Raw genomic sequence first — 26,510 nt, forward strand, 5'->3', positions numbered from 1 at the left:
TCAAAGCCAGATGTTCTGGTGACTCATCTCTCTGATACTGGTCCCAAGGGCTGTGGTGCCTGATGTGGGGTGTGAACCCCTTGCTCCTTAGGGAGAAGCTCCATCCTTGTGAGATCCTTCCCGATTGTGGTTCACCACACTGTGGGTGGAGTATTTGCCTCTCCTGCCCATCTCAATGTGGTCCTTTTGTCCTTTGTTGTGCAGGAGCTATTCAGCTAGTTTTCAGGTCTTTTTCAGAGGGGTTCCATATGTAGCTGGGGATTTGGTGTGTCTGTGGGAGGAGGTGAGTTCAGGATCTTCCTACGCCATCGTGTTGAACTGCCTCCTCAATTCCATTTTTAAAAACAGAAAGCACAAATTGTGTAAAAATTTGTGGGAAGAAAAACAGAAAATTGAAATATTATGTCTCCTAGTGTAATGCTTTTTAATAATTAAGAAAATTATTTTTCACCTTTAGTGGTAGAATAATTAAATCCAGCATACAGAGAGTACCAGACTGGAAGAGTCCTAAGTTTACTTTCAGATTCCACATTTCACAATTCTATGTATAGGCTTTACCTATCTGTGCTAGGAAAGAATATATAAATTATAAAGGTGACGACTGATATTTGAAAAGAAAAACAACTTAAGCTATAGCACTTGATCTTAGGATAGACATTTTTCAAACATTTTGAAATGTGTTAGAGTATATATATACATTATGAAAAATAAACTTTATGTAAGAAGAGACATAAACAGAAGTCAAAAAATCCAATATTTATTTGTTTAATGTGTTTTACAAGGTTTTTAAAAAGCAAGCACATTTATACATTTAAACAGTCTCGTTTATTAGAAAAGATTAACAGTACCTGAATTTGAAACTAGTCCAGAACAGTCAAAGTTTGCTCAGAGATGCAAGTTTACCTCCCTGAGTGCAAATTTGATTTTGAAAATAAGGTCAGAAAACAGTGCAATTACAACATATTTGATAGTTTTGGAATACCTGCTTTTAATGGGCTGATACTTTCCAATATTATCTCCTGCTACCGACCCAATTTATCCTGTTACTAAGCTTTTAACTATTTCTAGACACATCAGGCCCTTTAATGACTCTTTGCATTTGGGAATAAAGATATTCCCTCTCTCAGGAATATCTTAACTCTTTTCTAGGAGTGAAAGTTTTATTCATCCTACAAGACTGTATTCTCCCAACCTCCTACCACTACCATCAAGCTGAACTAGTATTGCTATTCATACTTCTATATGAACACCTTCCCTTTCATACTGTAACATACCTATTCACATGTAGGTCATCCTTACTATAGGTCAGGCACTGTGAATGATCTGAGAATTTATACTAGGAAGCAGATAAGTTGCCACAGTTTCATGGATGCTGTCAGAAGACACAAAAACTCCTGGGTCAGAGACAAAGGACTTTGTTATGTCCATCATCACAGCAGGAAGCATGAGCTTCATGCTCACACTAGTTTCCCATGTCCCTCCCAACAAGTGCCACAGGGATGACATGAAGCAGCCCAGGTGATCGTTGAGCGCATAGTGGGTTTGTGTTATATCTCAGGAACCCTGAGATTAGGAATCTCAAATCTGCAGTAAGCAGCGGCTTTATAATGGACTGTTTGCTATACAACATCCTTGATAACATTGTCTGCAGCAAAAGTAGTCAGTGCCTCTGTCTGCAAGATGAGCAGAAATGTGAGAGACCCATGGGGAAAATCTGCCAACACTAGATCGAAAAGCTATTGAACAACTACTCTATGCAAAACACTAGAGAATATATAAGAAGGCAGAAACATGTCTAATGGGACACTCAGTAAATGTTAATTGCATGAATGAATGATTTGAATAAATGGGAAATTACTGGGCCATATGGGTCTACGTATTTCCACAGCAGACATTTGTCTAATTCTGTATTCTTATTTAGCAATCTGATGTTATTGATTTCGGAAGTAAGCTTTGGAATCAATTGTTAAATTAATTTTCTGATTGGAAATGGGCCTCATGTGAATCTGGTTAGCATGAGACAGTTAACCTGAGGAACTTATAATTCCTAGACAGTAGTTAAAAAGAGACTTTGTGGGCTTCCCTGGTGGCGTAGTGGTTGAGAGTCCGCCTGCCGATGCAGGGGACACGGGTTCGTGCCCCGGTCCGGGAAGATCCCACATGCTGCGGAGCGGCTGGGCCCGTGAGCCATGGCCACTGAGCCTGCGCGTCCGGAGCCTGTGCTCCGCAACGGGAGAGGCCACAGCAGTGAGAGGTCTGCGTACCGCAAAAAAAAAAAAAAAAAAAAAGAGACTTTGTGCTCTGGCGCCTGCCTCATTTTCTAGCCTTGGCTGCTCTGTGTGTACCATGCTCCAGCCACATTGGTGCTCTTGCACTTCCTCAGATGCCAGACTCCTTCATAATGCAGAGCCTTTCCACAAGCATCCCTTGCCCAGATCAATTCTGTACTGACTCTTCTCCAAGATAACTTCTACCATCCTTCAAGATTTAGCTTAAAAGTTTCTTGTTCAGGAGCGCCAACCTGCTCCTTAGACATGATCGGGTTCCTGTTTCACGTCCTTATAATTTTCTGTACTTTTCTTTATAACCCTTATCACAAGTATAATCAAGTAATTATTTGCATGATGTTTTTTTAATGTCTGTCTCCCCCAATTGACAATTGGTAGTGTCTTTAGCATGTTCTATGTATAGTGTCATGTCATCTGCAAACAGTGACAGTTTTTCTTCTTCTTTTCCAATTTGGATTCCTTTTATTTCTTTTTCTTCTCTGATTGCCGTGGCTGGGACTTCCAAAACTATGTTGAATAAAAGAGGCAAGAGTGGGCATCCTTGTCTTGTTCCTGATCTCAGAGGAAATGCTTTCAGCTTTTCACTGTTGAGTGTGAGGTTACTGTGGGTTTGTCATATATGGCCTTTATTATGTTGAGGTAAGTTCCCTCTATGCCCAATTTCTGGAGAGTTTTTATTGTAAATGGATGTTGAATAGAGCAGCTGTTTTTGACATTGGTAGTAGCACAGCTAGTGTTCAGCTTATTGCTCTCATTTTAGCACACCAAAGGGAATAGTTTCTAATTAGAGGGAGTAGACATAATAGAGCACAAGAAACAGGAGATCTGTTTTGTAGCTGTAACATCACACAAGTCATTTAAATGTCTGTGCCTCAGTAATAAAATAAGAAACTTGAACTAGGTGACATTCAACGTTATTTCCAGTCCAAATTGTTGAAATTCTATAAAACCTAAAGTGAATAATGCTATTAAGGGAAAGAACCAGCTGTAAAATCAGTATGAAAAGCTCTCTAATCAGTATGCAAAGCTCTCTTGATATTTTTTCATTCAGTGTCTAATCTGTTGGATTTTTACAAATGATCAAAGCCAGAAACCAATGAGACTTCCGGGTAGTCCCACAAAAAATCTACTTGACTCAAAACATTTTCATTCAGCCCGTCTGAACTAACATTGACCTCATATTCTGTCCCCCATTCATCCTTCCCCCTCTATTTATCCTAAAACTTCACGGTAAAATGTAACCTCACCAGATCTGGGATTGGAAGGGTCATCTTTAAGAAAAAGAATATAAAATTACAAATTAAAAACACGTTAGAGCCCCACAGAGGGCCTTGGAAAGGAAATTCAAGATTCATTAACGTTATGGTAAATCATTTCTGTCTCTGACATCTGGAAGAGCTTAAATACAGTCTATTAGCTGTACAAAAACAATGTTACTATGACACAAACATACATACACATTTATGAAACACACACAGCCCAGAAGGTGGTGCAAGACATTTCTCTACTTTTCCCATTGAGCTTAGCCTCTTGACTTTCTGGCCTCCTTCTCTTTTCTTTCCTGTCCTTTTTGCTTTCTCAGTCTTTTTGACTCCTCATTTTTCTCGGTTGCCTAGAACCTTGGTGTGGTGGGGAAGAAGGGATTGCTGGCCTTCTTTTCTAATTCTTAGTTGTGCTAAAGATAGGTGAAATTTTAGGAAAGCATAGTAATGTGCAAATACTAGGCACTCAATAAATCAATGTCAAATTAATTCAGTTTGTAGGTCATTGCAGAATCAAGATTCTTAAAGATATACTCAGGTTCCAGAAATGAAACCAACAGCATGATATTTAACAAGGGTTAAATGTGATGGCCTGGATTTAGGTTACAAAAAAATTAAATAATTATATCCAACAAAGGGAGTACAACTAATGTCAGTCACAAGCTTTATGAAAAGCCACGAACCTGGATCCTGAAAGAAGCAGCCTCCTTAAATTAAAAACAACAACAAACAGTGTAGGAAAAAAAATTTCACACGCAAAATGAGGTGTTGGCATGAGACAATGTATTTTATATGTAGAGAGTTATGAAAGATGAGAAAAAAATATATCCTCAACAATTATTGAAACAAAGAATTAAAGGGTTAGAGGGCTGGAGGCTAAATCAAAATGTGTGGGTTTGCTCTTATCATTATAACTCCTTCTGGCAATAAAGAAAAAGGATATATATTTTTTCTGCAATATATCTGCATTGCCTTTACATGGTTTTGAAAGCAGAGTGGTTATGACCTGAAAAGGAATTTATAGGAAATGGGTTTGAAAGCAGGCTGAAGGTCAAGATTTTAGAGACAAGGGTAGGTTACTTCAAGCACTTCCCATAATTGTCAATAGATATTTATAAAGTACATCTAGAAAGATATATTCAAAAACTACATAAGTGTAGCCTCTGGAGAGAACTGGGGGCATAGAGACAGGAGAGAGGTGTACCTTTCATGGTATGCCCTCTGGTGTCATCAAAATTATGTACCATGTTCATATATTATCTATTGAAAAATTATTAATAAAAAAGTAGGAGACCTGACTCCTACTCGCAATACGCTTGTTGCTCCTTTTTCTTTTTTTTTTTGGTACGCGGGACTCTCACCGTTGTGGCCCCTCCCGTTGCGGAGCACAGGCTCTGGACGCGCAGGCTCAGCGGCCATGGCTCACGGGCCTAGCCGCTCCACAGCATGTGGGATCTTCCCGGACCAGGGCACGAACCCGCGTCCCCTGCATCGGCAGGCGGACTCTCAACCACTGCGCCACCAGGGAAGCCCTGTTGCTCCTTTCTGTGTACTGTAATCTCTGAGATTACCTTGAATTTAGCACTTATCATAGGTCATTGTAAGTATTTAGAGGGAAGTGAGGAGTTCATGAGATTTGTGTGTTTGGAAGAGAACACTTTAGCCTCCTTATGGAGAACTAAAGGGAGGCCAAAATGGATGCAGTCTGAACAGTTTAAAAATTATTGCACTTGCCTAAGAGAGAACTGACTAGGATAGTGGAGGGAAAGACAGGGAGAAATGGAAGATTTGGGAGATGGGTAGATAGCTTTGACATTGGAATTGAAGGAGGAGAAAGTTATCAAGGACGAATCCTAGATTCCAGGTTTGTGAATTTATCAGTTATCTGTTGCTGTGCAACAAATTATCCCCAAACTCACTGGCTTAAAAGAATAAATATTTATTTTCTCCCAGGTTCTGTGGGTCAGGCATTTCAGAGGGGCTTGGCTGAATGGTTCTTGCTTGGGGTTTCTCACGAGATTTCAGTCAAGATACTGGCCTGGGCTCCAATCACTGAAGGGCTGACTGGCTGGAAGATCTGCTTCTGGGCTCACCCACGTTGCTGTTGGCAGAGGCCTCAGTCCCTCCATGACTGCTGGGAGGAGGCCTTGCTTCCATGTGGTCCGTGTGGCCTCTCCATAGGACTGCCTGAGTCTCCTTAGAACTTGTCACTTGTCACAAAGGTGGTCAATATTTATTGAATTAATTTTTTAAAAAAAAAAAACCTAAATACTTCAACCAGGCTGAATTATGCACGTATTTACACATCCTTCTTTCATTCACTGTGTTGTTATTGCATACCTACTATGTGTCATGTAATGTCCTAGGTGCCAGGCACAGCATTCATAGGGTCCTGGCCTCAGTGAACTTACATTCTAGTGAGGAGAGGCAGATAATAACCAGGTAAACAAATGAAAAAGATCATTGAAATCTCGCAATTAATAAAGAAAATTAAACACAGTAATGGAATAAAGTGATGGGGGTAATGTGTTAGCTAAGACGATTAGCAAAGGCCTCTCTGAACAGAGAAGGTGCCAGTCACACAATGATCTACAGAACAAGATTTCCAGAGAGGAAACAGCAAATGAAAAAAGCCTGAAGAAGAGATGAGTTTGGTGTGTTTGTGGACTAGAAAGACAGCCAGTATGATCAGAGCATAGCGAGCAAAGAGGAGAGTATTACAGCATGAAATTGAAAAGGAAGACAAAGACCAGGTCTTGTAGGACCTTGTACGCTACGGTAAGAAGTTTAGATTTCATTTTAACCACATTAGGAAATCTCTGGAGGCTTTTAAGCATGGGTAACAATATGATTTGGTTTACCATATTTTGAAAATTCACTAGGCTGTAGAAGGGTGTATTGGATTTCTAGGGCTGCCTCAACAAAAATACAATGAACTGGGTTGCCTTAAACAAGAGAAATTTGTTTTCTCACAGTTTTGGAGGCCGGAAATCCAAGATCAAGGAGCCGGTGGGTTGGTTTCCTCTGAGGGCCATAAAGGGAGCATCTGTTCCAGGCCCCTCTCCTTGGCTTGCAGATGGCTTCCTGTCTCTTCACACGTTCACCCCTCTGTGCACACACTCCTGGGACGTCTCCCTCTTCTTATGAGAATACTAGTCATATAGGATTAGGTCCCCATGCTAAGGGCCTCATTTTAATTTAATCACCTCTTTAAAGACCTTATCTGCAAACATGATTACATTCAGAGGTAATGGGGGTTGGGACATCGACATATGAATTTGAGTGGGAAGACACAATTCAGTCCGTAACAGGGGGCAAGAATGGAAACAGAGAGACCAGTTAGGATATTATCACAATGTCACAGCAAGAGATGCTAGTGTCTTGGATTAGGGCTTTTAGAATAGAAGATAGTGAGAAGTGGATGGATTAGGGAATTATTTTAGAGGTAGCATGAATGGGTTTGCCACTTCTAAGTGAGAGAAAGAAAAACCTCAGGGATTATAATCAGATTTTTGGCCTAAGCAATGAGTTTCCCATGTGCTGAGATAAAGAAGACTTTTCCTTAGACTTTATTGCTCTCCTGGGCAAGTCTGAGATGATTCTGTTTACTCTTTATATTAAAATGGGTATTAATGTAAAGAGTATTACCTTTGGATATTGCCTTTTCAGAACATGGCAAAAAGACTTTGGCCCATGATTTCTTTTTCACAGCCTCCTAACCATAAATAAAGGAAATTTTAAAAACCTGGTCAGTAAAACCTGAAATTATTATTCTTCCAGAAGAAAACATACAAGAAAAATCTTTGTTCTTCAGGCAAAGATTTCTTAGGTATGACACTGAAGGCTTGATCCATAAAATAACAAATTAATAGACTGGATTTCATCAAAGTTAAAAACTTCTCTTCGAAATCCATTATTAGGATAATAAAGATACAAGCTGAGACAGGGAGGAAGTACTTGCAAAACACACATATAATAAGGACTTTCATCCAGAATGTGTAAATAATTCTCAAAGGTCAATAGTAAGAAAATTTAAAAACCAATTAAAAAATGAGCAAAGACACTTCACCAAAGATATAGAGAGGGAAAATGAACACATGAAACATTACTCAACTTAACATCCTTAGTCACTGGGGAAATGCAAAAAAAAATGACAGTGAGATACCTCAGTGCACCTATAGAATGGCTAATTGTAACATAATAAGAAATATATATATGGTCATTGCCCCTGGTTCCTGACACAGAGCTCCTAAGTCCCTTGGAATTTCCTGAGTGATAGAAGCATCTTTTTTTAAAAATTAATTTTCATCAGAGTATAGTTGCTTTACAATGTTGTGTTAGTTTCTGCTGTACAGCAAAGTGAGTCAACTATACATATACATATATCCCCTCTTTTTTGGATTTCCTTCCCATTTAGGTCACCACAGAGCACTGAGTAGTTCCCTGTGCCATACAGTAGGTTCTCATTAGTTATCTATTTTATACATAGTATCAATAGTGTATATATGTCAATAGCTAGGACATGGAAGCAACCTAAATGTCCATCAACAGAGGAATGGATAAAGAAGATGTGGTACATATATACTGGGCTGGCCAAAAGTTCATTTGGGTTTTTCAGTAAGGTGGTGCGGAAAAACCTGAACGAACTTTTTGACCAACCCAATACAATGGAATATTACTCAGCCATAAAAAGTAGAAGCATCTTTTGTTCTAATGAAGTAACTGTTGGTGGCCTGCTGGATAGCTTCTGGTCTGGGGTCTGGTCACCTGAAAGACCAAGCCATGATTTGAAGCTTGGAACTTTCAGGTTCCAGGGAGGAAAGGGAGCTGGTGTTTACCTGCATGATGCAGCCTCCTTAAAATCTCTAAACTATGGGATTCTGAGAGCTTCCAGGTTGGTAAACACACCCCAACTCCAAGGGACAGAAGCTCTTGCACTTGGGACCCTTCCAGACCTATGTACCTCTTCATCTAGCTTCGTCTAGCTATTCACCTGTATCCTTTACAATAAACCAATAAATGTAAGTTAAGAAAAAACAACCTGACCATCCATAGGGACTGCATGAATCTTCAAGCTATTGTATTTGTAAGGTTTCTTTTTTCTTTCTTTTTTTTTTAAACATCTTTATTGGAGTATAATTGCTTTACAACGTTGTGTTAGTTTCTGCTGTATAACAAAGTGAATCAGCTATATGCATATGTATATCCCAATATCCCCTCCCTCTTGCGTCTCCCTCCCACCCTCCCTATCCCACCCCTCTAGGTGGTCACAAAGCACCGAGCTGATCTCCCTGTGCTACGCAGCTCCTTCCCACTAGCTATCTATTTTACATTTGCTAGTGTATATATGTCAGTGTTACTCTCTCACTTTGTCCCAGTTTACCCTTCCCCCTCCCCGTGTCCTCATGTCCATTCTCTACGTCTCCATCTTTATCCCTGTCCTGCCCCTAAGTTCATCAAAAGCATTTTTTTTTTAGATTCTATATATATGTGTTAGCATACGGTATTTGTTTTTCTCTTACTTCACTCTGTATGACAGACTCTAGGTCCATCCACCTCACTACAAATAACTCAATTTTGTTTCTTTTTATGGCTAATATTCCATTGTATATATGTGCCACATCTTTTTTTTTTAAACATCTTTATTGGGGTATAATTGCTTTATAATGGTGTATTAGTTTCTGCTTTATTACAAAGTGAATCAGTTATACATATACATATGTTCCCATATCTCTTCCCTCTTGCGTCTCCCTCCCCCCACCCTCCCTATCCCACCCCTCCAGGCGGTCACAAAGCACCGAGCAGATATCCCTGTGCCATGCGGCTGCTTCCCACTAGCTATCTACCTTACGTTTGTTAGTGTATATATGTCCATGTCTCTCTCTCGCCCTGTCACAGCTCACCCTTCCCCCTCCCCATATCCTCAAGTCCGTTCTCCAGTAGGTCTGTGTCTTTATTCCTGTCTTACCCCTAGGTTCTTCATAACATTTTTTTCCTTAAATTCCATATATATGTGTTAGCATACGGTATTTGTCTTTTTCTTTCTGACTTACTTCACTCTGTATGACAGACTCTAGGTCTATCCACCTCATTACAAATAGCTCAATTTCGTTTCTTTTTATTGTGCCACATCTTCTTGTAAGGCTTCTTTTACCATTTAAATGAATGCTTCCAAATTCTGCACGCTTACAACTCAGATTCAGAAGTCCCCAAGTGAATCTATACACAGCTGGTCTTAGGAACCAGTACTGAATTATAAGTTGTTTTGCCTGGGTGTGGGAATGGCTGTGTTTCCCAATCATAGTTTTCTAGTCTCTGTTACAAAAATGTTCCATTTTATTTTAGGAAAATGAAGTATCCACATGATGGCACTATAACCTACAAAATAAGAGGCTGTCAATTTATGAAGAGCAAGAACTTGGTAAATTCTAGTTAAAGTACTTATTATTGATGGAGCATGCACAAAAATAAGGTATTTTAAATACAAAATAATATGGATATCATTTCCCTTGTGTTTTAGAGACACACTGGCTAATCTTTCACTTCAAGTGCTTTTTTAACATTTTTTCCTGTTCATTGGATAACAGGATCTTAGTCCTCATCTTTTTAGAAAACAGTTATTAACCATCGCTAGCACATGGCCCTCAACTGCATAAGTAGAAGAAAAGCAAACAAACAGGTATTTCAGAGCCTAACATGCAACTGTGTTGGGAGTTACTTAATGCATCACCCATAATATCATTTCTTCCTGTTTTTGAGTCTGAGGAATAATTCAGAAGTTATTAGGGAAACAGTGTTGAATAAGACAGATGTCATCATGGAGTTTATATTCTGGCAGGGGAGATAGGCTTTAAATACACGTTGACATAATTACTTAATTAAAATTATAAGTGCTACCAAAGAGAAGTCTAAGTAAAATGAAAGCATATAAATGGTTAAAGGGGCTGAATCCAGTGTGCCAAGTAAAGGGAAGCTTCACTGAAGGAGATACAACGAGCTAAGCCCTGAAGGATGAATAGAAATTAACTAGGCAAAAGAAAGGGAAAAGCATTACAGTCAGAGGGAACGGCACGGGCATGTGCCAAGGGCCTGCAGTGGCTCGTCCAGGAACTGAGAGCATGAAAAATCCATCCTATCTTGATTTTCACGCGTCAAGAGTTAGTTCAGGACATTTTATTACCAATTCATTAATCTCTGAATTTGAACATTATATCGAATTTATAGATGGACTATATTCTAAAAGTTTGATGAAAAATTAACTGTTTAGAAGGAAAAATATTTTTCCATGACAAAAATAGTAGAAATAATAGTACCATGAAGCCTATTTAAGCCATAATGTAATCACTGTTGACTGTTCTCCTTGAATGAAGTCTGTCTCCATAGTTTTTTTTTTTTAATTGACCTTTTACAAAATAACTAGCCTATTCCCTTCAAAATATCAAGGTTAAGAAAGAAAAGGTTGGGGACTTCCCTGGTGGCACAGTGGTTAAGAATCAGCCTGCCAATGCAGGGGACATGGGTTTGAGCCCTGGTCCGGGAAGATCCCACATGCTGTGGAGCAACTAAGCCCGTGGGCCACAACTACTGAGCCTGCGCTCTAGAGCAAGTAAGCCACAATACTGAGCCCACACGCCTAGAGCCTGTGCTCTCCAACGAGAAGCCACCGCAGTAAGAAGCCCGCGCACCGCGACGAAGAGTAGCACCCACTAGCCACAACTAGAGAAAGCCCGCGCGCAGCAATGAAGACCCAACACAGCCAAAAATAAATAAATAAAATTAATTTTAAAAAAAGAAAGAAAAGGTTGAGGAACAGCTCCAGAATAAGGAGACATAAACAGAGAAGTGCAATGCATGAATCCATATGGGATCATGGATGGGAGAAGACTGCTATTGACACTAATGTTGGGAAAATTGATAAGATTTGAATATGAGCTGCAGATCAAGACTGGGATACTGTGATAGGAGCGAGCCACCCATCTTGGGCACAGAATTTATGATGGCACAAAAAACTCAGTAATCAAAATAAGTAACATTTGAATATAATATTTAAAAAATAAAATTTAATGCAAAAATCCAAGATGAACAAAGTATCAAAAATATTTGAAAGTAGATTTTCATTATATATTTATTATTTTAAAAATGAGACAGGATAGTCTAATGGCTATAAATAATCTCATAGTTTTAAAGAATTCAGTGGCCTGAGTTTGTATTATAATATTCATCCTTTAACAGTCGTTCTAAATATTCTGCTGAGTTCAGAGCACATTAGCTTTGGAAGTTTAAGTTTACCAAACTCAAAAAACAAAGTACACACACCCACACATAAAAGGATATTTTCTCTGTTGGACCCTAGAACCGTTAACTTTCTAGTAGAGTGAAACATTTCTTGCCAAACAGCAAATTAGAGAATCATAAGTCAAGTACCTATTACATGGACTTGTTTTACCATTCTCAAATATTTAAATTGGCACACTGTATTTGTCATTCTTAAAGCCTAAAGCTTGAATAGAAAGGGATTGTGTAAATTATTTTAAAGTAAATCTGTTTTCTAATTCTATTCTGCAGTAAATTAGTAAAACAAACACATTAGGAGTGAAATATTGGTAGTATAGGGAAAATAGTAAAAAATACTTTGAAAACAAGAAATTGCATGGCTTTGATTCTTGTGGCCTGATATGAATTCCTATTCTGTGACAGGGATAATTGTTGTGGATACAATTCCCCTTTAAATGATCTATGAAAATTAGATTTGAACAAAGCTGGCATTTAAAATAGGTCCTACTCAGTGCAAATTATGAAGACACTTGTTAACACTACAGTGGCTGATCACACAAAATGAGAATATAACCGTGTTCCTCTTCTCTATCCCTGGTAACCATTTTAGATTTTACTATAATCTTGAAGTATAAATATGAGAAACTGAAAAATCAGTTACTGGCATTTCCAATCAAATGCTTGAATTCTTTACAAGGGATGACCCTGAGAAGCAGGTGATTTGTCTCAGGAGCTCAAGCTTCTTTTGGAATCCTTCACTGTGTGCTGGCAGAATAATGGCCCCTCCAAAAATGTCCACATCCTAACCCCTATAACCTGTCGAATATGTTAGGTTACATGGTAAAGGGGGAAATAAGGTTGCTAATCACCTGATTTTGAGATGGGGAGATTATCCTGGATTCTCAAGGTGGACCCACTGTAATCACAAGGGTTCATATAAGTGGAAGAGAGAGGTATGAGAAAGGATCAGAGAGGTGGCAGCATAAGAAGGACTCAACCAGCTGTTGCTGGCTTTGAAGAGGGAGGAAAAGGGCCGCGAGCCAAGGAATGTGGGTGGCCTCTAGAAGCTGGAAGAGGCAAGGAAATGGACTCTTCCCTGGAGCCAACCCCTTGATTTTAGCCCATAGAACTTCTAGATAATAAATGTGTTTTAAGCCACTAAGTTTCTGTGAATTTGTCATACCAGCAATAGGTGACTACGTGTACCTTTCCTGCTATCTCCTGCCCTCTCTCTTCAGACCCCAGGTACTCTCCCCCTGCTCTCAAGGATTGTGTATGACATTCACATCTTAGTATACATTGACTTAGCACTCATACTTGCATTTTGAGACCTTTATCTAATGGATTCTACCTATAAGAATGTATACGTTGTTAAAGAAATTTAGGAATAAACAAGTAGGTGGAGAACAATGTTTTGGGAAGGAGAGTGATCACAATTTCCCCTAAATCACTCGAAGCTAAAAATCTATTCATCCAGCACATGGTCACCCTTGACTAAAACGAATGTTATGATTTTTCAGGTTTAGCAATCTGGTCTTTTTTTCTTCTCTTTCCTTCTAATGACTCCTTTTTTTTTTTTTTCTTTTTCTGAGCTAACATGAGCTGTATTGATTACTTACGATTAAATGTTCTGTGACAGCCCTACCTCAGCACACACACAAAAGGACTTGGTTAATTTTTAAATTTAACTTTTTCATTAGTGTCTTAGTGTTCCTCATTAAGAAATTCATTCTTACAAGGAGGTGGAGACAGGCATCATCTATCGTCCCGGAAGGAAGAATTTCAAAACTCTGCCAATGTGGAAAGGAGGACGTGAATTTACCAGGTGTTTATCCTCTTATCTCCGCTAGTACGCATTACAGCTGCCAGTAGTTCGGATTGGCCGTAATCTAGCACTGAACAGTTCAGTATTTTCCCCTGAACTCCACTGGGACTCTAGTATTTCACAAAGCTGCCCTTCTTCACCTGCGCTACGTGGATTATGCTTTTATTTTCTTTACTCAGCAACTTTTCAAGTAGTGTCCTTGACAGCGGTTCTCGGCGTGACCCACTCCTGAGAACCGAAGGTCGGGCGTTGGGTCACCGTTATAACCGGCTTCCTGGTGTAAAACAGGTGACTGTTCTACCGGCCGGGGCCGCCCCTCTTACTGGAAAGCCCCGGGTTCCCAGCTGGACGAAAACGAAACTCTTCCCTCTTCCAGGCGGGGGCTTTTGCTTGTTACCAAAAAGCCTTTCTGTCCTCTGTCACATCACCAAGTGGGGACCCCGCTGTGTCTCCGTGACACTGACGCACAGACACGGTCGTCGGAAGTTGGCAGCGGGCGCGGCCTCCGGGCCTTGCGGCCGGCGGCGTTGAGGTGGGGTCCGCAGGATGCGCTCGCGGGCCTCGGCTGGCAGCTGGCGACTCCCCTAGGTGAAGCGACTTCCACGCAGGACACCGCCGCAACCTCGGCTCATTTCCCAATCGATTGGCTTCCGGGAGTGGAGGCCGCAGGACAGCTTCCGGTTTCCCCGCCCGCCCCTTAGGCCCCGCCCCCGACGCGGTCTTCCTCCCCAACCAGCCTACTTCCTCCTCCCGGCCTCGCCCCTGGCCCCTCCTCCCCCGTTCTCAGACCCAACTCCTTCTAGTCACCAACCCTCAGGCCCCGCCCCCAGCCACGCTCCTCCTCTTCGTCCTCGGGCCCCGACTTCCTCCTCCCCCACCTCAGACCCCGCCCCCAGTTCACCCTCAGCTCCGCCCCTCAACCCCCCTCTCCCGCCCCGTTCCATTCAATTGTTGGATTGTCGGCGCCGCACTCCCTCCGGCGGCCGGCAGGGGGCGGGGTTCGAGCGTGGATTCACGCGGCGTCACCCGGGCAGGGGCAGGTGCAGCGCGGAGCTGGGCCGGCGGGCGGGCGGACTTGAGGCCGCGGGCGGGCGGCTGCGACGTCGCGTTGGGTCGCGCTCGGCGGGTAGGCCGCGGTGGCCGCATCAGTGCTGACGTGGGGCGACGTGGGCCGGCGCCGGTCCCGGTGGGGCTTGTCGTCCCACCTCCTCGCGTCCGTAAGCAGTGACGAGGCCCGCTACGTAAATCGCTTCGCGGCGGGTAAGTGGCGCGCCGGCCGGCGGGGCCGGCGGGGCCGGCGGAGCCTAAGGCGGGGGCGACGGAGCGGGGGCAGGGCGGAGCGGTTAGCCCCAGCCGCCCCCGCTGTTTGCCCCGCGCACCCGGCGGGCGCTTTCCGAGGGGCCACCTCTCCGGCTCCGAGGGAGCGGAGGCCGCCGGACAGGCGGGCGACGTGGCTCCGTCCTCTCTCGTCGCTCGCCAGAGCCGCTGCCTCCCGGTCCTCGCGGCCCGAGACCGAGCGAGAGGGACGCTGCCACGGCGCTGCTGGAAGGCGCGCCGCCCTTGTTCCCCGCGTCCCCTTTTCGCCGGGACCAGCCAGCCCGGCAAGGCCCCCGGAGCCGGAGCGCGAACTGAGAGGGACGCGCGTCCTCGGACGTCTTCCCCGCGGTCCCCGCCGGGACCCGGACCCGGTCCCGAGTGTGAGCCTCTCACCCTCCCTGCGCGGCTCGGGAAGGGGCGGCCGGCCGGCCGGGGTCAGAGCGATGCTGACCCGCGGGACCAGCGTCGGTCCGCACTGGAGGCCTTGTAACCGGGCGGCTCACCGGAGCGGCTTCCGAACAACTTTTCCTTTCCTGCCTAATTCGCCGGGCTGCTGGGAGTGCAGCCACCCTCCCTGGAAACAAACACAAACCGAGATGCGCAGGGCTAGAGGTCCAGTGTGAAGATTAGATTACATGAATAATTCGTGTTCTCTAGTTTTTTCCCCGTGGGTACCATGTTTTTCTCCTAGTCTTGATCCTGCTTTTGGATAACAAGCTGCTTTCCCTTCAAAGTCGTAGTCTTTGAAACTTTGAACTTAAAGGAACTTTTTTCCCCCAAAGAAAGGCAAATTGCAAACAATGTGTTTTGGCCAACTTATGCTAAGTATTAAAATACTGATGTTTAAAAAGCTGCTTATTGATCCAAACGCAGCTTTTCAATGGATTTGATCCTGGATGAGTAAACACTGAAAGCATTGTCATGTTAAGTGTTGGTAATGACACAAACATTTTTGGTGCATCTGTAAATAGTTCAGTGTAAGCAAATGCCCAGTGAGTGACTGTTCAACCTGGAGTCACTTTGGTGAGTGTGAAGTTGTAATTACACGGATGTTTTGTGTACACATTTTATGAGTGTATGAATAAATTTTTATTGAATGTGTAAACACAAAGGAGCTCTTTAGTCTTTTTGTTTTCACATTGTCCCAGCAGTTTACTGAAATTGGGTGAGTTTAACAAACTCCAGACTCCATAGACTACTCTAGTTTCCTATTGGGGCAAATCACTACATGATTAAAATATGAAATCATGTTTAAAATTATGCATATTTCATGAAAAGTAAGGAAGAGTTTCAGGTTGTTAACATACGTAAGGAATACTGACTGAATCTTTACCAGTATAGACGTATATTCCTGATCCTGTTTTCCCCAACCTGGTATTCTCTACGGGTTAATATTCGGCCAGAAAAGTAAGTCAGGCTTATTGTTGAAGTGGGTAGTCTATTGGAAAGTGCTTAAATGTCTTGTCCCATTTAGGTAGACTTTTAAACATAAAACTGAACAATGCAAACACTTAACAGTTGAACCATTGATGTTTTGACATGCAATCAGTATTGGTCATTAAGGAAATAAACCTGAAATGTCTTTGAATTCTGTTAAGTATTTCTACTTTATTGAACTGATGTCAACATATATAAAAGTCAACTTTGATAATAGCAGTGTGTGCATTGAATACAATTTCAATATTATCAGTACAAGTATATATATATTGTAAAAGTATAGATTTCAAGGAAAGTGTTTCTCATCCATTATACATATGTAGAAGTAAACATTTAAAATCATTTTGTTAATTTCATTTTAAAGAGCACAGGGTGTTTAAAATACTTTTTACCATGGGAATCACACAATAAAGAGTGCCCTGTTCTTAAAAGTAAATCTCTCATTCATGGATTTTCTTTTAATGATGCTGTAGGATATCCAGTAGCCAATAAGGGAGAATGAAGAGGAAAACCTAAGGATGACATTAGCTGGGATTTATCTTAATATTACTCATGAAAACAAGCCAAGTCTTATTGGTATAATACAGTTATAGCAATTTTTAAAAATATCTAGTTTGCAAATCTTGACTGACCTTCCCGGGAGTGTTATGGGAAATTACTGGCAAGGTATATGTGAAACCATTTTGAGTGAAGGCATGAGCTAGTAGGTTATTTAGCACTGTTTAAATAACTCACTGGTGAAGAAGGATGCTTGCCTCCAAGAAAACCTTACTAGCAACTTTTTGTGAGGCTCTTTTGAAGTCTCTCAGTTCTCCCCAAATGGGAAGCATCTTCATGCATACTTTCTGAACAGAAAAGTACAACCAGACTAATCAAATGTCATAATGAAACCCTGTGAAATTTTAACAGTGGGGTTCATGTGATTCTGACATTGTTTACTTTTGAGAATTCCAGAAAACAAACTCAGTTTCTTCAAGGTTATCTTAGTGAAGTTTTTGTTTTTGTTTTTTTAACTCAGCAGATTTAAAATTAGACCATCCTAACTCAGAATGTCAAATGTCATAGAGTTTTGTTCATATTCTCAAACAGCCTCTTTTTTTTCATTGGTAGCACAAAAATTATTTTTTTGCCTAGAAATGCTTAGGAATTTATATCCTAGCATTGATTATGATGAGACCTTCCAGCTCTGGAATTGGGGCAACTATATATCACGCATAAAGACACTTGGGATGCTTTTGCACCTCTTAAAATTGATGGAAGAGTTATACTGAACTTATTTAGGCATGTTTCTACACTTAGGTACTAGTTTTGTTCATATACACAAGATAGGACCAACCTAGGTAAGTATAATAACGTTGAAATTCGTTTCTGTGAACCTTAGCTAATTCCAGTGTCTTATATACTCTTTCCCAGATTTGCTAGTTAGTAGTCGATGCAGTTGTACTTTATGTGTAAATAAATGTTTTGAAATGTACTTAAAGTGCGGTAATGAAGTGTTCTGTTGAAAGAAAAGCCCTACAATGATTAGCCAAGCAAATAACTTCCCCAATAGATTGAAAGTTATGTTTCCCTTCATGAAATGGGGCGGGGGCTCGGCCTGGCGGGGTGTGCTTGGAAAGGTGGAGACAGGCCATGACTATTTGAATTTCATTTTTCATTTCCTCCTTAGCGGTGGATTCTGCCGTTCATTGACTGAAATAGACGAAAGCAGGCACCAGGTGGGGAATGAACTGAAAAAGGGATGCTTGAATAGTTAATCCTTTGGTGATTTTAGTAAAGAGTTTAGATTTCTTAAATAATAATGGGTATCTGAAGCAATTAAACTGGAGTGGCCTTGAATCTGTATTAGAATGCTGCCTGATTTTCTGTATGATTCATATTCAAAATAGTAAAGACAATATTTACAAGTGTTTCAAATAATTATTTAGAAGAACTGTTCCTGGCCACTTCTGTTTTTACACAAAAGTGTAAAACTTGTTATTTGAAAGGTATTCTAACTTTACTTCACAAAGATTACAAAACTTTGAAAGTGGCGTAATTTCCTTGTACTACTGTATTGCTTTGTTTTTCCTGTACTAATCTCCTTCCCCTAAAATGCATAATAACCATAGGCGCATCCCTGTCAACTTCACATACGTGGCTTTTTGTAATTACAGTTGACTCTTGAGCAACGTGGGAGTTAGGGGCGCCGACTGCTGCTCAGTTGAATATCCCTGTATAACTTTTGACTCCCCCAAAACTTAACTACTAATAGCCTGCTGTTGACCAGAAAACCTTACCAATAATGTAAACAGTCAGTTAAAACATGTTTTGTATGTTATATGTATTATATACTGTATTCTCACAGTAAAGTAAGCGAGAGAAAAGAAAATGGTATTAAGAAAATCATAAGGAAGAGAAATACATTTACAGTACTGTACTGTATTTATCAATACCATAAGTTTATGAGATGAATCATTTGTCTGTACCTACATCAGTATTGTCATATGATACAAAACACTGCAGACGTAATATGTATTACACTTGACATCAAAAATGAAAAGATAATGTGAAAAAGAAATCTGTATTTATTTATAGGTATAACGATTCATACATTAATAGCGCAGAAGCAGCAATATGATTGCCTAGTGTAATTGATATGATTGCTTCACGGTAGCCTAGCCCAAACACTAATGAATGAATCATTGTAGAAATTTATGGCATACAGTATTACAGTCATATTCATAATACAGTATTGGAAACATTGTTACTTTTTTTTAAAAAACCACTTACCTGTGATGATAGCTGATTTGCAGTTCCTCCAACTACAGTAATGTAGTTCTTTGAAAGCAAAGTTATAAAACAGTAAGAAAACTAACACATTATTTTTATTAAATATCACCTTGTGCCTGTGTAAGGATAGACTAGTATCTACATATATTTCGCACTTTCATGACATAGCTTTTTCTTTTTTCAATAATTATAGGCTATGAGTTTCATCTGTGAGTTTTTCAACTTATTGCAAATCTCCAAAAAATTTTCCAATATATTTTAATTAATTAATTTATTTGTTTTTATTTATTTTTGCTGCGTCGGGTCTTAGTTGCGACACGCAGGACCTTTGCTGAGCTGTGCTGGATCTATCGTTGTGGCGCGTGGGCTTCTCTCTAGTTGCAGCACGTGGGTTTTCTCTCTCTAGTTGTGGTGTGTGGGCTTAGTTGCCCCCAATGACACGTGGGATCTTAGTTCCCTGACCAGGGATTGAACTCGTGTCCCCTGCATTGGAAGGCGGATGCTTTACCACTGGACTACCAGGGAAGTCCCTCCAATATATTTATTGAAAAGAATTTGCATATAAGTGGACTCATACTGTTTCAAACCTGTGTTGTTCAAGGGTCAACTGTACTTCTCTCTCCTAGCTAGCCTGCCTTTTCCCAGTTTCTTAATTGACTTGGTTGAGGAGGACCAGCTTTACAATGTAAGCTTCATATTCTTCTCCTACTTTCTTTCAAACCTTACTTGCTTTGCTGCTTAAATCATAGTTAACCTCTGAGGATCTTCTGCTTTCCCAAAGAGCTAAAACCTTTCTTCATCCAGAACTCAAGAAACAGATTATACTTTTCTGTGTTCTTTCTCTTCCTGCTTCCGTTAGAGGTGTACTTCCCTTTATTCCACGTTCTTTTCTTTTTGTTTTGACCGTGCTAATTGCAGTGGGGTCTTTATTTTGCCTTTCTTGCAAAAACCATAGCTAATAAGGGGTAGAACTCAAGTTAACACCCAGATCAACCTCCAGTGCCACACTGTTTATATCGCACACTGCTATGCTACGACCATTAGACCGCGTTGCCACCTCAGGAATTGGGGACAAGGGAAGTGGGGAATGAAGAGAGAGGACTCCTGGATAGGGTGGCTGAGCCGATGGTGATGTCACTCCCCGATCGAGATAAAAGTACAGCAAGAGGTGAGATGCAGAGCAAGGGAGTTGAGGTTAGTTTAAAACATATTAGACTTGAGGATCTCTGAAGAAACCGTTAAGAGATGTCGAATAGGCAGATACATACAGGCTAGAGCTCAGGAGAGAGAGGTCCAGGCTGGAGGTGAGATTTGAGACACATCAAGAGGGGATGAGGCAGCCTAGGGGGAGAGTGTGGAGGTGTTTGTGACTGGAAGCCTGGGAATACCAGTACTTAAAGAGTGGGCCAAAGGAGACTAAGGCGAAGGACTGGATAACTTGGAAGGGAAACATGAACGTGGTGTCCTGAAGAGTTCAAGGAGGGCGAAATTTGGGGAGTAGGAAATGCTGTAGGCATGTTGAGGATAGGGACTAAAGATCATTCTTGAAGATTTGGCAAGCAGGTGATCAATCAGTGATGACTTCTTAGAGTAGTTGGAATGAAATAATTCTCTGATGAGCCTGAGTCAGGATCAGGTTTATCTGATGGTCATTATTCTGTTGTGAGGCTAGTCATTTGCTCTCTTGATGTCTTGTGATGGGGTGGCAGGAAGCTGAGACTGTCTTCGATGCTGGCAGCCTCTGGGAAGAGGAAATGGGTGGCTGTTCCCAGACTTCACCAAATACCTTTTTCTACTTTTTGAGTTCTGAATCATAATGTATTACTTACTCAGAAATTAAACCAAAGAATATGGTATTTCCAGGAGAAGTTGGGAGTTACTTCTCTCTTCTTATATGGTGCCGTGCTCATCATTATTATTCAGATAATATTATCATTATTCCTTGTTTAAACATCTGTCTCCCTCATTAGAACCGAAGCTGCTGGAGATCAGGGACATCTTGTTACCTGTGTCTTGGTGCCAAGCACAAGGGCTGGGGTATCTTGGGTGCCAGTCACTGTTTAATAAATCAGTAGCCCCTGCCCTCATGGTTACACAGTTGTTATGGAAGATAAGATGTCCCCACATAAAATGCCAGTGTAATATAACACAGAATAAGGTTTAATCTGAAGGAATGTCACCATCCTTCTTTCTTGTTCATGTTGTAGGTTGCCTGGTTCAAGTGCCTTACCTTTCCACATTATTGCTATGGTTGTGTGGGGGCAGGTGGTAACAGTAACCATTGTCCTGGTGCCCATAGTAAGTTGCAGCACACTTGCCTGCTGACTCAGTTTCCAAATTGGGTGGGATGGTGTGACATCATTTTAGAGGGACCACTTAGGAGGGAACCCCGGAAATAGCATGTTTGTTGCCAAGCATCTCTGTTGCTGGCGTAGACGCCTGGAAGGAACTTAGGGATGCGGGTGTTGGTCCTTTCAAATCTAAAACAAATTGAGGGCTCACTGCTCTCCTTTTGTCTTTTTCTTTGCCAAGTTTACTTCATTCAGCATGTCAAATGTGTATTTTAAAGAGATATTAGTAAAAAAAAAAGGGGGGTGTTAATTGCTAGAGTGTCTAAAACAGCTTTTTTAATGAATTAAAGGCTATCAGAGGAGATTTTAAAGGAACGGTTACTATTTTGTTTGCAGTTAAAATTCTTTGACAAAACCCAGTTTTGAAGTTAAGGTAAATGAAAAACAGTTGACAAATTTGTTTCAGTGGAATGAAATTTGAGAAGATGATAGATTCATTCAGTTTATTAAGTGATTATTATTTTAAAATAGAGCTGATACTTAGCGATTTGTAGTGTGTGTAAAATGATTTAGGCAGCACTGCACTCTCTTCAGTGGAAAATGATAAGTAGCACATGATTTAATTTTTTTGAATTTTTTCCTAAGAAAATTGTATAGAAGTAAGTTTGAAAAAAATACGGAGTTGTTTTCACCTCTATGCTGTTTTTTTGTTTTATGGAAATTAGGGTATTCTGGTGTAGTTTTGAGAGATTTTAATTTTTTTTTAAATAAAATCTTATGATCTGCCAACTCGACATTATAATTTTACTGCAGGATAAATAAAGAAGAAAACGAAGGAGCAAAGCATTGACTACAAATGTCTTAATAATGAGCAAGTGTGGCAGGAAAAAATATATTAAAACAAATCTAAGGTAGGTGGATATATTATTTTTCTATTCTTTTGAAAGTTCTACTTAGCTTAAAGTTAAAATGATGGATAAATTAATGGTATATATCTATGTACCATACATATGTATGTGTATGTGTGTACGTATATATACACATTATAATAAAAAATATAATAATATGTACCCAAATTGCTCAGCTGCTCAATTAGGGAGTTTCTCTTCCACCATGTGCTGTGTGAGGCAATGCAGAGGATAGGTGGACATTCACAGGCAGCTCATTCTAAGCGTTGGCCTTTCCAGTCAGAAAGGAGATTGCACTTAAGGATGTGGACAGAGTTTTCGTTTTTCTGCTTACACTTGTACCTGAAGTTGTAAAACAGAGGGAAGTCTCTACCAAGCGTTTTACAGAAATCCAAATATTACTTTTCAGGTTTTCTTTTAGTTACTTTCAGAGACATTCTGGTTCATCCATTGGGTCTAGTGTCAAAAAGAAAATGAATTTTCTTTGACAGTTTTGGTAAAACTATTTAAAAATAGATAATAGAAACAACTTTAATAATTTTTCCTTTTGCTGCTGGATCCTATTTTTAAAAGAGGTGAAAATTTTTACAAGGGTAAATATAGTTGCTCTGCAGTGTAATTTGTCTTTGCAAATTGGATACAACTAAGTAAGATTTTAGAAGTTATTAGTTCACTGTACACTTTAATTATAATTAGGAAACTGCCTTTGTCTTATTTTTCATTTAGATATTTTTGGTCTGTATTCCTTTTCTCTTCTTTGTTCCTATCTTTTACGAACACTTTCCTGGGTACTTACGATAGCATTTCTTTAAAATGTTTTTCCTTTTTCTTCTGGTTTTTCCTTCTATTTAAATATCTTGTGTGTTCTTGAAACATAGGTATGCCGAAATAACTTTGGTCATTAATTACCTCAATATTTCTATAATTGTAAATATCATTTTTACAGATATATTCCTTTGTATTCATTTCTTGAATGTATATTATACAAATCATATACAGACAGTACTGTACTGTTTGTTGTAGTTCAGTATTTTGGGGAGTTTTTGCAGTATGACATAGATGTTCTACTAAAGGCCTAGAAAATAACAGAGTAAGCAAACAAATACAATTCTACCCCCAACCCCTAAAAGTAGTTCACCCTGGAAGTCTTTGAAAATTGTGCTACTGGATGGATCCTATTCTTTTAAAACATTAGTTATATCAACACTTACTGAACTGAATCCCAATATATTCAGAAAATATTGGGATAACATTTACTTTTCTGTTGAAGAAGAAAATGGTTTGCCAATAATATAAAAAAGATTTCAGAAGAAATATTTAGCTTTCATAAGAAAAGGATGTTACTACTTCCATTAATCATTTATAAATTTAAATGTGCCCATTTTAGCAAATCCTTATCTGTTCTTTAGAATTGTGGAACTGATTGTTTGCCAGTATTTTGCTTACTGTTAGCTTATGGTGCTTAATGGACTTTTTAATTTGTTTTAGTGTTTTTTATTGTTTTATCTCATACGTTTTTATTTTTAAATATTCTGTAATTTATATTTCCTAATTGGTCTTTTTCTGTCTAATTTGGATTTGTTTAAGATTAAAATATTACATAATTAATTAATTTATAGATTACTCTATTAATACTAGTATAACTATGATTAAAATTTATTATAAAAAGTGAGATTTGGGGGAAAATATTGTATGTACACCTCTTTAATTTTCACTATAAAGTATGTAAGTGAACATACTTTAAAGTATGAAATCTTTCAAATCTTTCATACTCAAATCTTCACTCCTACTTAAAGTATGAATCTTTCATACTTTAAAGTATGAAAGATTAAAATGGATCTTTCTCTTACACTTTTTAAATAAATTCCATCAGGACTACTGAGGCTGACTTACAGATGTTAGTGTTGATGTACATCATTTCCAGCTGAGGTCTGGGTCCTGTATTTCCTGCTGAGTTAGTGTTTGAAAATACCCAGTACAGTGCCTGACCCATGTTGAGCACTTAAATGTTAATTGAATCTTCAGCCCTGAGTCCTGGCCTGGGTTGGTTTTTAGTGGGTTTAGGCGGTGGTACTGGAGAACAGTTGAATATAGATCAGCAGAATGAACTTAGTTGAAAATGACAGAGTGTGTAAATTGGTAGTGCTGACCTTACTCTTCTGTAGATGATTTTTACCTTCAAATAAATTTAGTATCAAACTTTTACTGAATGACATGTACTGGGCACTGTATGAGGCACTCCAGGAGAATAAAATGGGATAAGATTAGAGTCTCTACATCCTAGTGGGAAAGACAAAGCATATCTAAATGAAGATTGTGACAACAGTTGCAACTTACTCAAAAGCACAGCATTGGTTAAGATGTATCTAAACGGGACTACTGCTCAGGGCACTGGCTGTGGAAGGACCCCTGAGGTCACAGTCACAAGACCTCTTGTTCACCCTCTATCATGCAGTCTGTTGTGTCCTCTGTAGAAAGTCACTTAATCTCTCTGAACCTTATTTTTATCATTTTAGTAACACCTAACAGTTGCATAGTCTTCCAGAATAGTTGATTAATTGGCTTATTTAATGATTATGGTAGATTCTCTACTAGGCCCTGGGAATATATTGAAATCTAAGATGTGGTCTCTGTTGCACACACTGTGCTAGTACTTTGTGGACAGATGTGATATATGCTAGACAAGTGCTGAAATGGAGGGGATTGCACAAGATGCTTTGGGAACTCAGAACAGCGTAATTGTGCCCAAGGCTATTAGAATAGGCTTTGAAAGATGGTGTCCTTGAGCCAGGCTTTGAAGAACGAGTAGAAATGCGCCTGTTGGACAGAGAAGGAGTGAAGGGCACCCCAGGAACAGGGAAGAGCAGATATAAAAGATTAGAATTGGGGGAATAAGATGTGTATTTGACCAAAAAATGGCTCATAAGGAGGCTGGAATGCAGAGTGTGGGAAGGAATGGGGTGGCTGGAGATGAGGCTGTAAAGATAAAATGAGGTCACATTGTGAAAGAAATTGAATGGCAGTTTGGTTTGGTAATTGAGAATATGAACTTTGGAAAAAGACCTTAGTTCGAAACCTGGCTTTGCCACTCAATACCTTTGTGGTAAAATCAGATTCTTAACCTCTTTATGTCTCCTTTTCCTCACCTCTAAAAGAAGAACTAGCTATATTGCCCTTATAAAGTTGTTAAGAATGAAAACTAGTAGGCATTTACCACATGGTAAGCACTTGACAAACGGTAGTTGTAGTTAGGATTATTGTGAGAAGTTTGGGGTTTATCCTGTAGTCAATAGGAAGCTCCTGAAGAGTTTTAAGCAGAAATATGTTTCAGAAAGATAACTGTTGGCAGGACAGTGGTGGCAGAGAAGAGGACTGAATTGTTCTTTGGAAGGTAGAATCATCCCACCTGGTGATGACACTGTAGGGAATGAAAGGGAGAGGGTTTCAGGATGACACTTAGGTTTCCGCTGGAGCAGATGGATTGAAGGTGGGGCCCCATTTCCTGAGGTGCGAAACTCAGAGAAGGAACATGTTTGTGGAGGAAGAAAAGGAGTTAGTTTTGGACCCATTGAGTTTGAGGTACCTGCAGGACATCTATTTGGAGATGTTAAGTAGGCACTTGGATATGATTCTGGAATTCAAGAGAGACCTCTGGGCCAGAGATCTAGATTTGAGAGTCGTAAGCTTAAAGCTGGTGCTTGAATCTAGAGAAATGGATAATATTACACAGGGAGAGATTTGAGAGTGAGGCCAGAAGGCTAACCAGAGTCCTAAAGAATGCAGTGTTGAAGGTTAACACCGAGTAGGAGAAGGAATTGGCAAAGGAGCTTGTGGAGAAATTGTCAGAGAATTGGATGAGAGCAGAAAATCAGTATCGTGACCTCAAGATAGAGCCCCAAGAAGGGAGATGTCAGCGGTTTTGAGTGCTGCTGAGGGATCAAACAAGATAGGACTTAAAATGAACATTGGATTCAGTGACTGAGATAGATTACCCTTACTAGAGAAGTCTTCGTGAGGCAGAAGCCAGTTAGGGGTTGTCTGGGAGTAGGTGGGAGGTGAAGAAATGGAGATAGTGTTGGCAGTTCTTTAAAGTAGCTTAGCAGTGAGAGGAAGAAGAGAGGTTTGAGAGAACAGCT

The 26,510-nt window shown here is 40.2% G+C and overlaps 1 protein-coding gene across 8 annotated transcripts in view; it reads left to right on the top strand.

Moving 5' to 3' along the window:
• The first annotated feature begins 14,707 nt into the window (after positions 1 to 14,707).
• CREM (cAMP responsive element modulator) overlaps positions 14,708 to 26,510 on the top strand; it is a 67,908-nt gene continuing 56,105 nt past the window's right edge. For 6 of the 8 annotated variants that reach the window (XM_029238076.1, XM_029238089.1, XM_029238073.1 and 3 more), the window contains exons 1-2: positions 14,708 to 14,909; positions 22,280 to 22,377. In XM_029238076.1, the coding sequence (XP_029093909.1) occupies positions 22,334 to 22,377 (44 nt within the window). In that variant the 5' untranslated portion in view covers positions 14,708 to 14,909; positions 22,280 to 22,333. Of the gene's footprint in view, positions 14,910 to 18,074; positions 18,122 to 22,279; positions 22,378 to 26,510 lie in introns of those variants that run through there. The other 2 variants (XM_029238079.1, XM_029238074.1) reach the window with 2 other exon arrangements.

This window comes from Monodon monoceros, unplaced genomic scaffold (assembly GCF_005190385.1).
Source record: "Monodon monoceros isolate NGI ecotype Baffin Bay Population unplaced genomic scaffold, NGI_Narwhal_1 Super_Scaffold_21, whole genome shotgun sequence".
In the NCBI taxonomy this organism is placed as follows: domain Eukaryota; kingdom Metazoa; phylum Chordata; class Mammalia; order Artiodactyla; family Monodontidae; genus Monodon; species Monodon monoceros.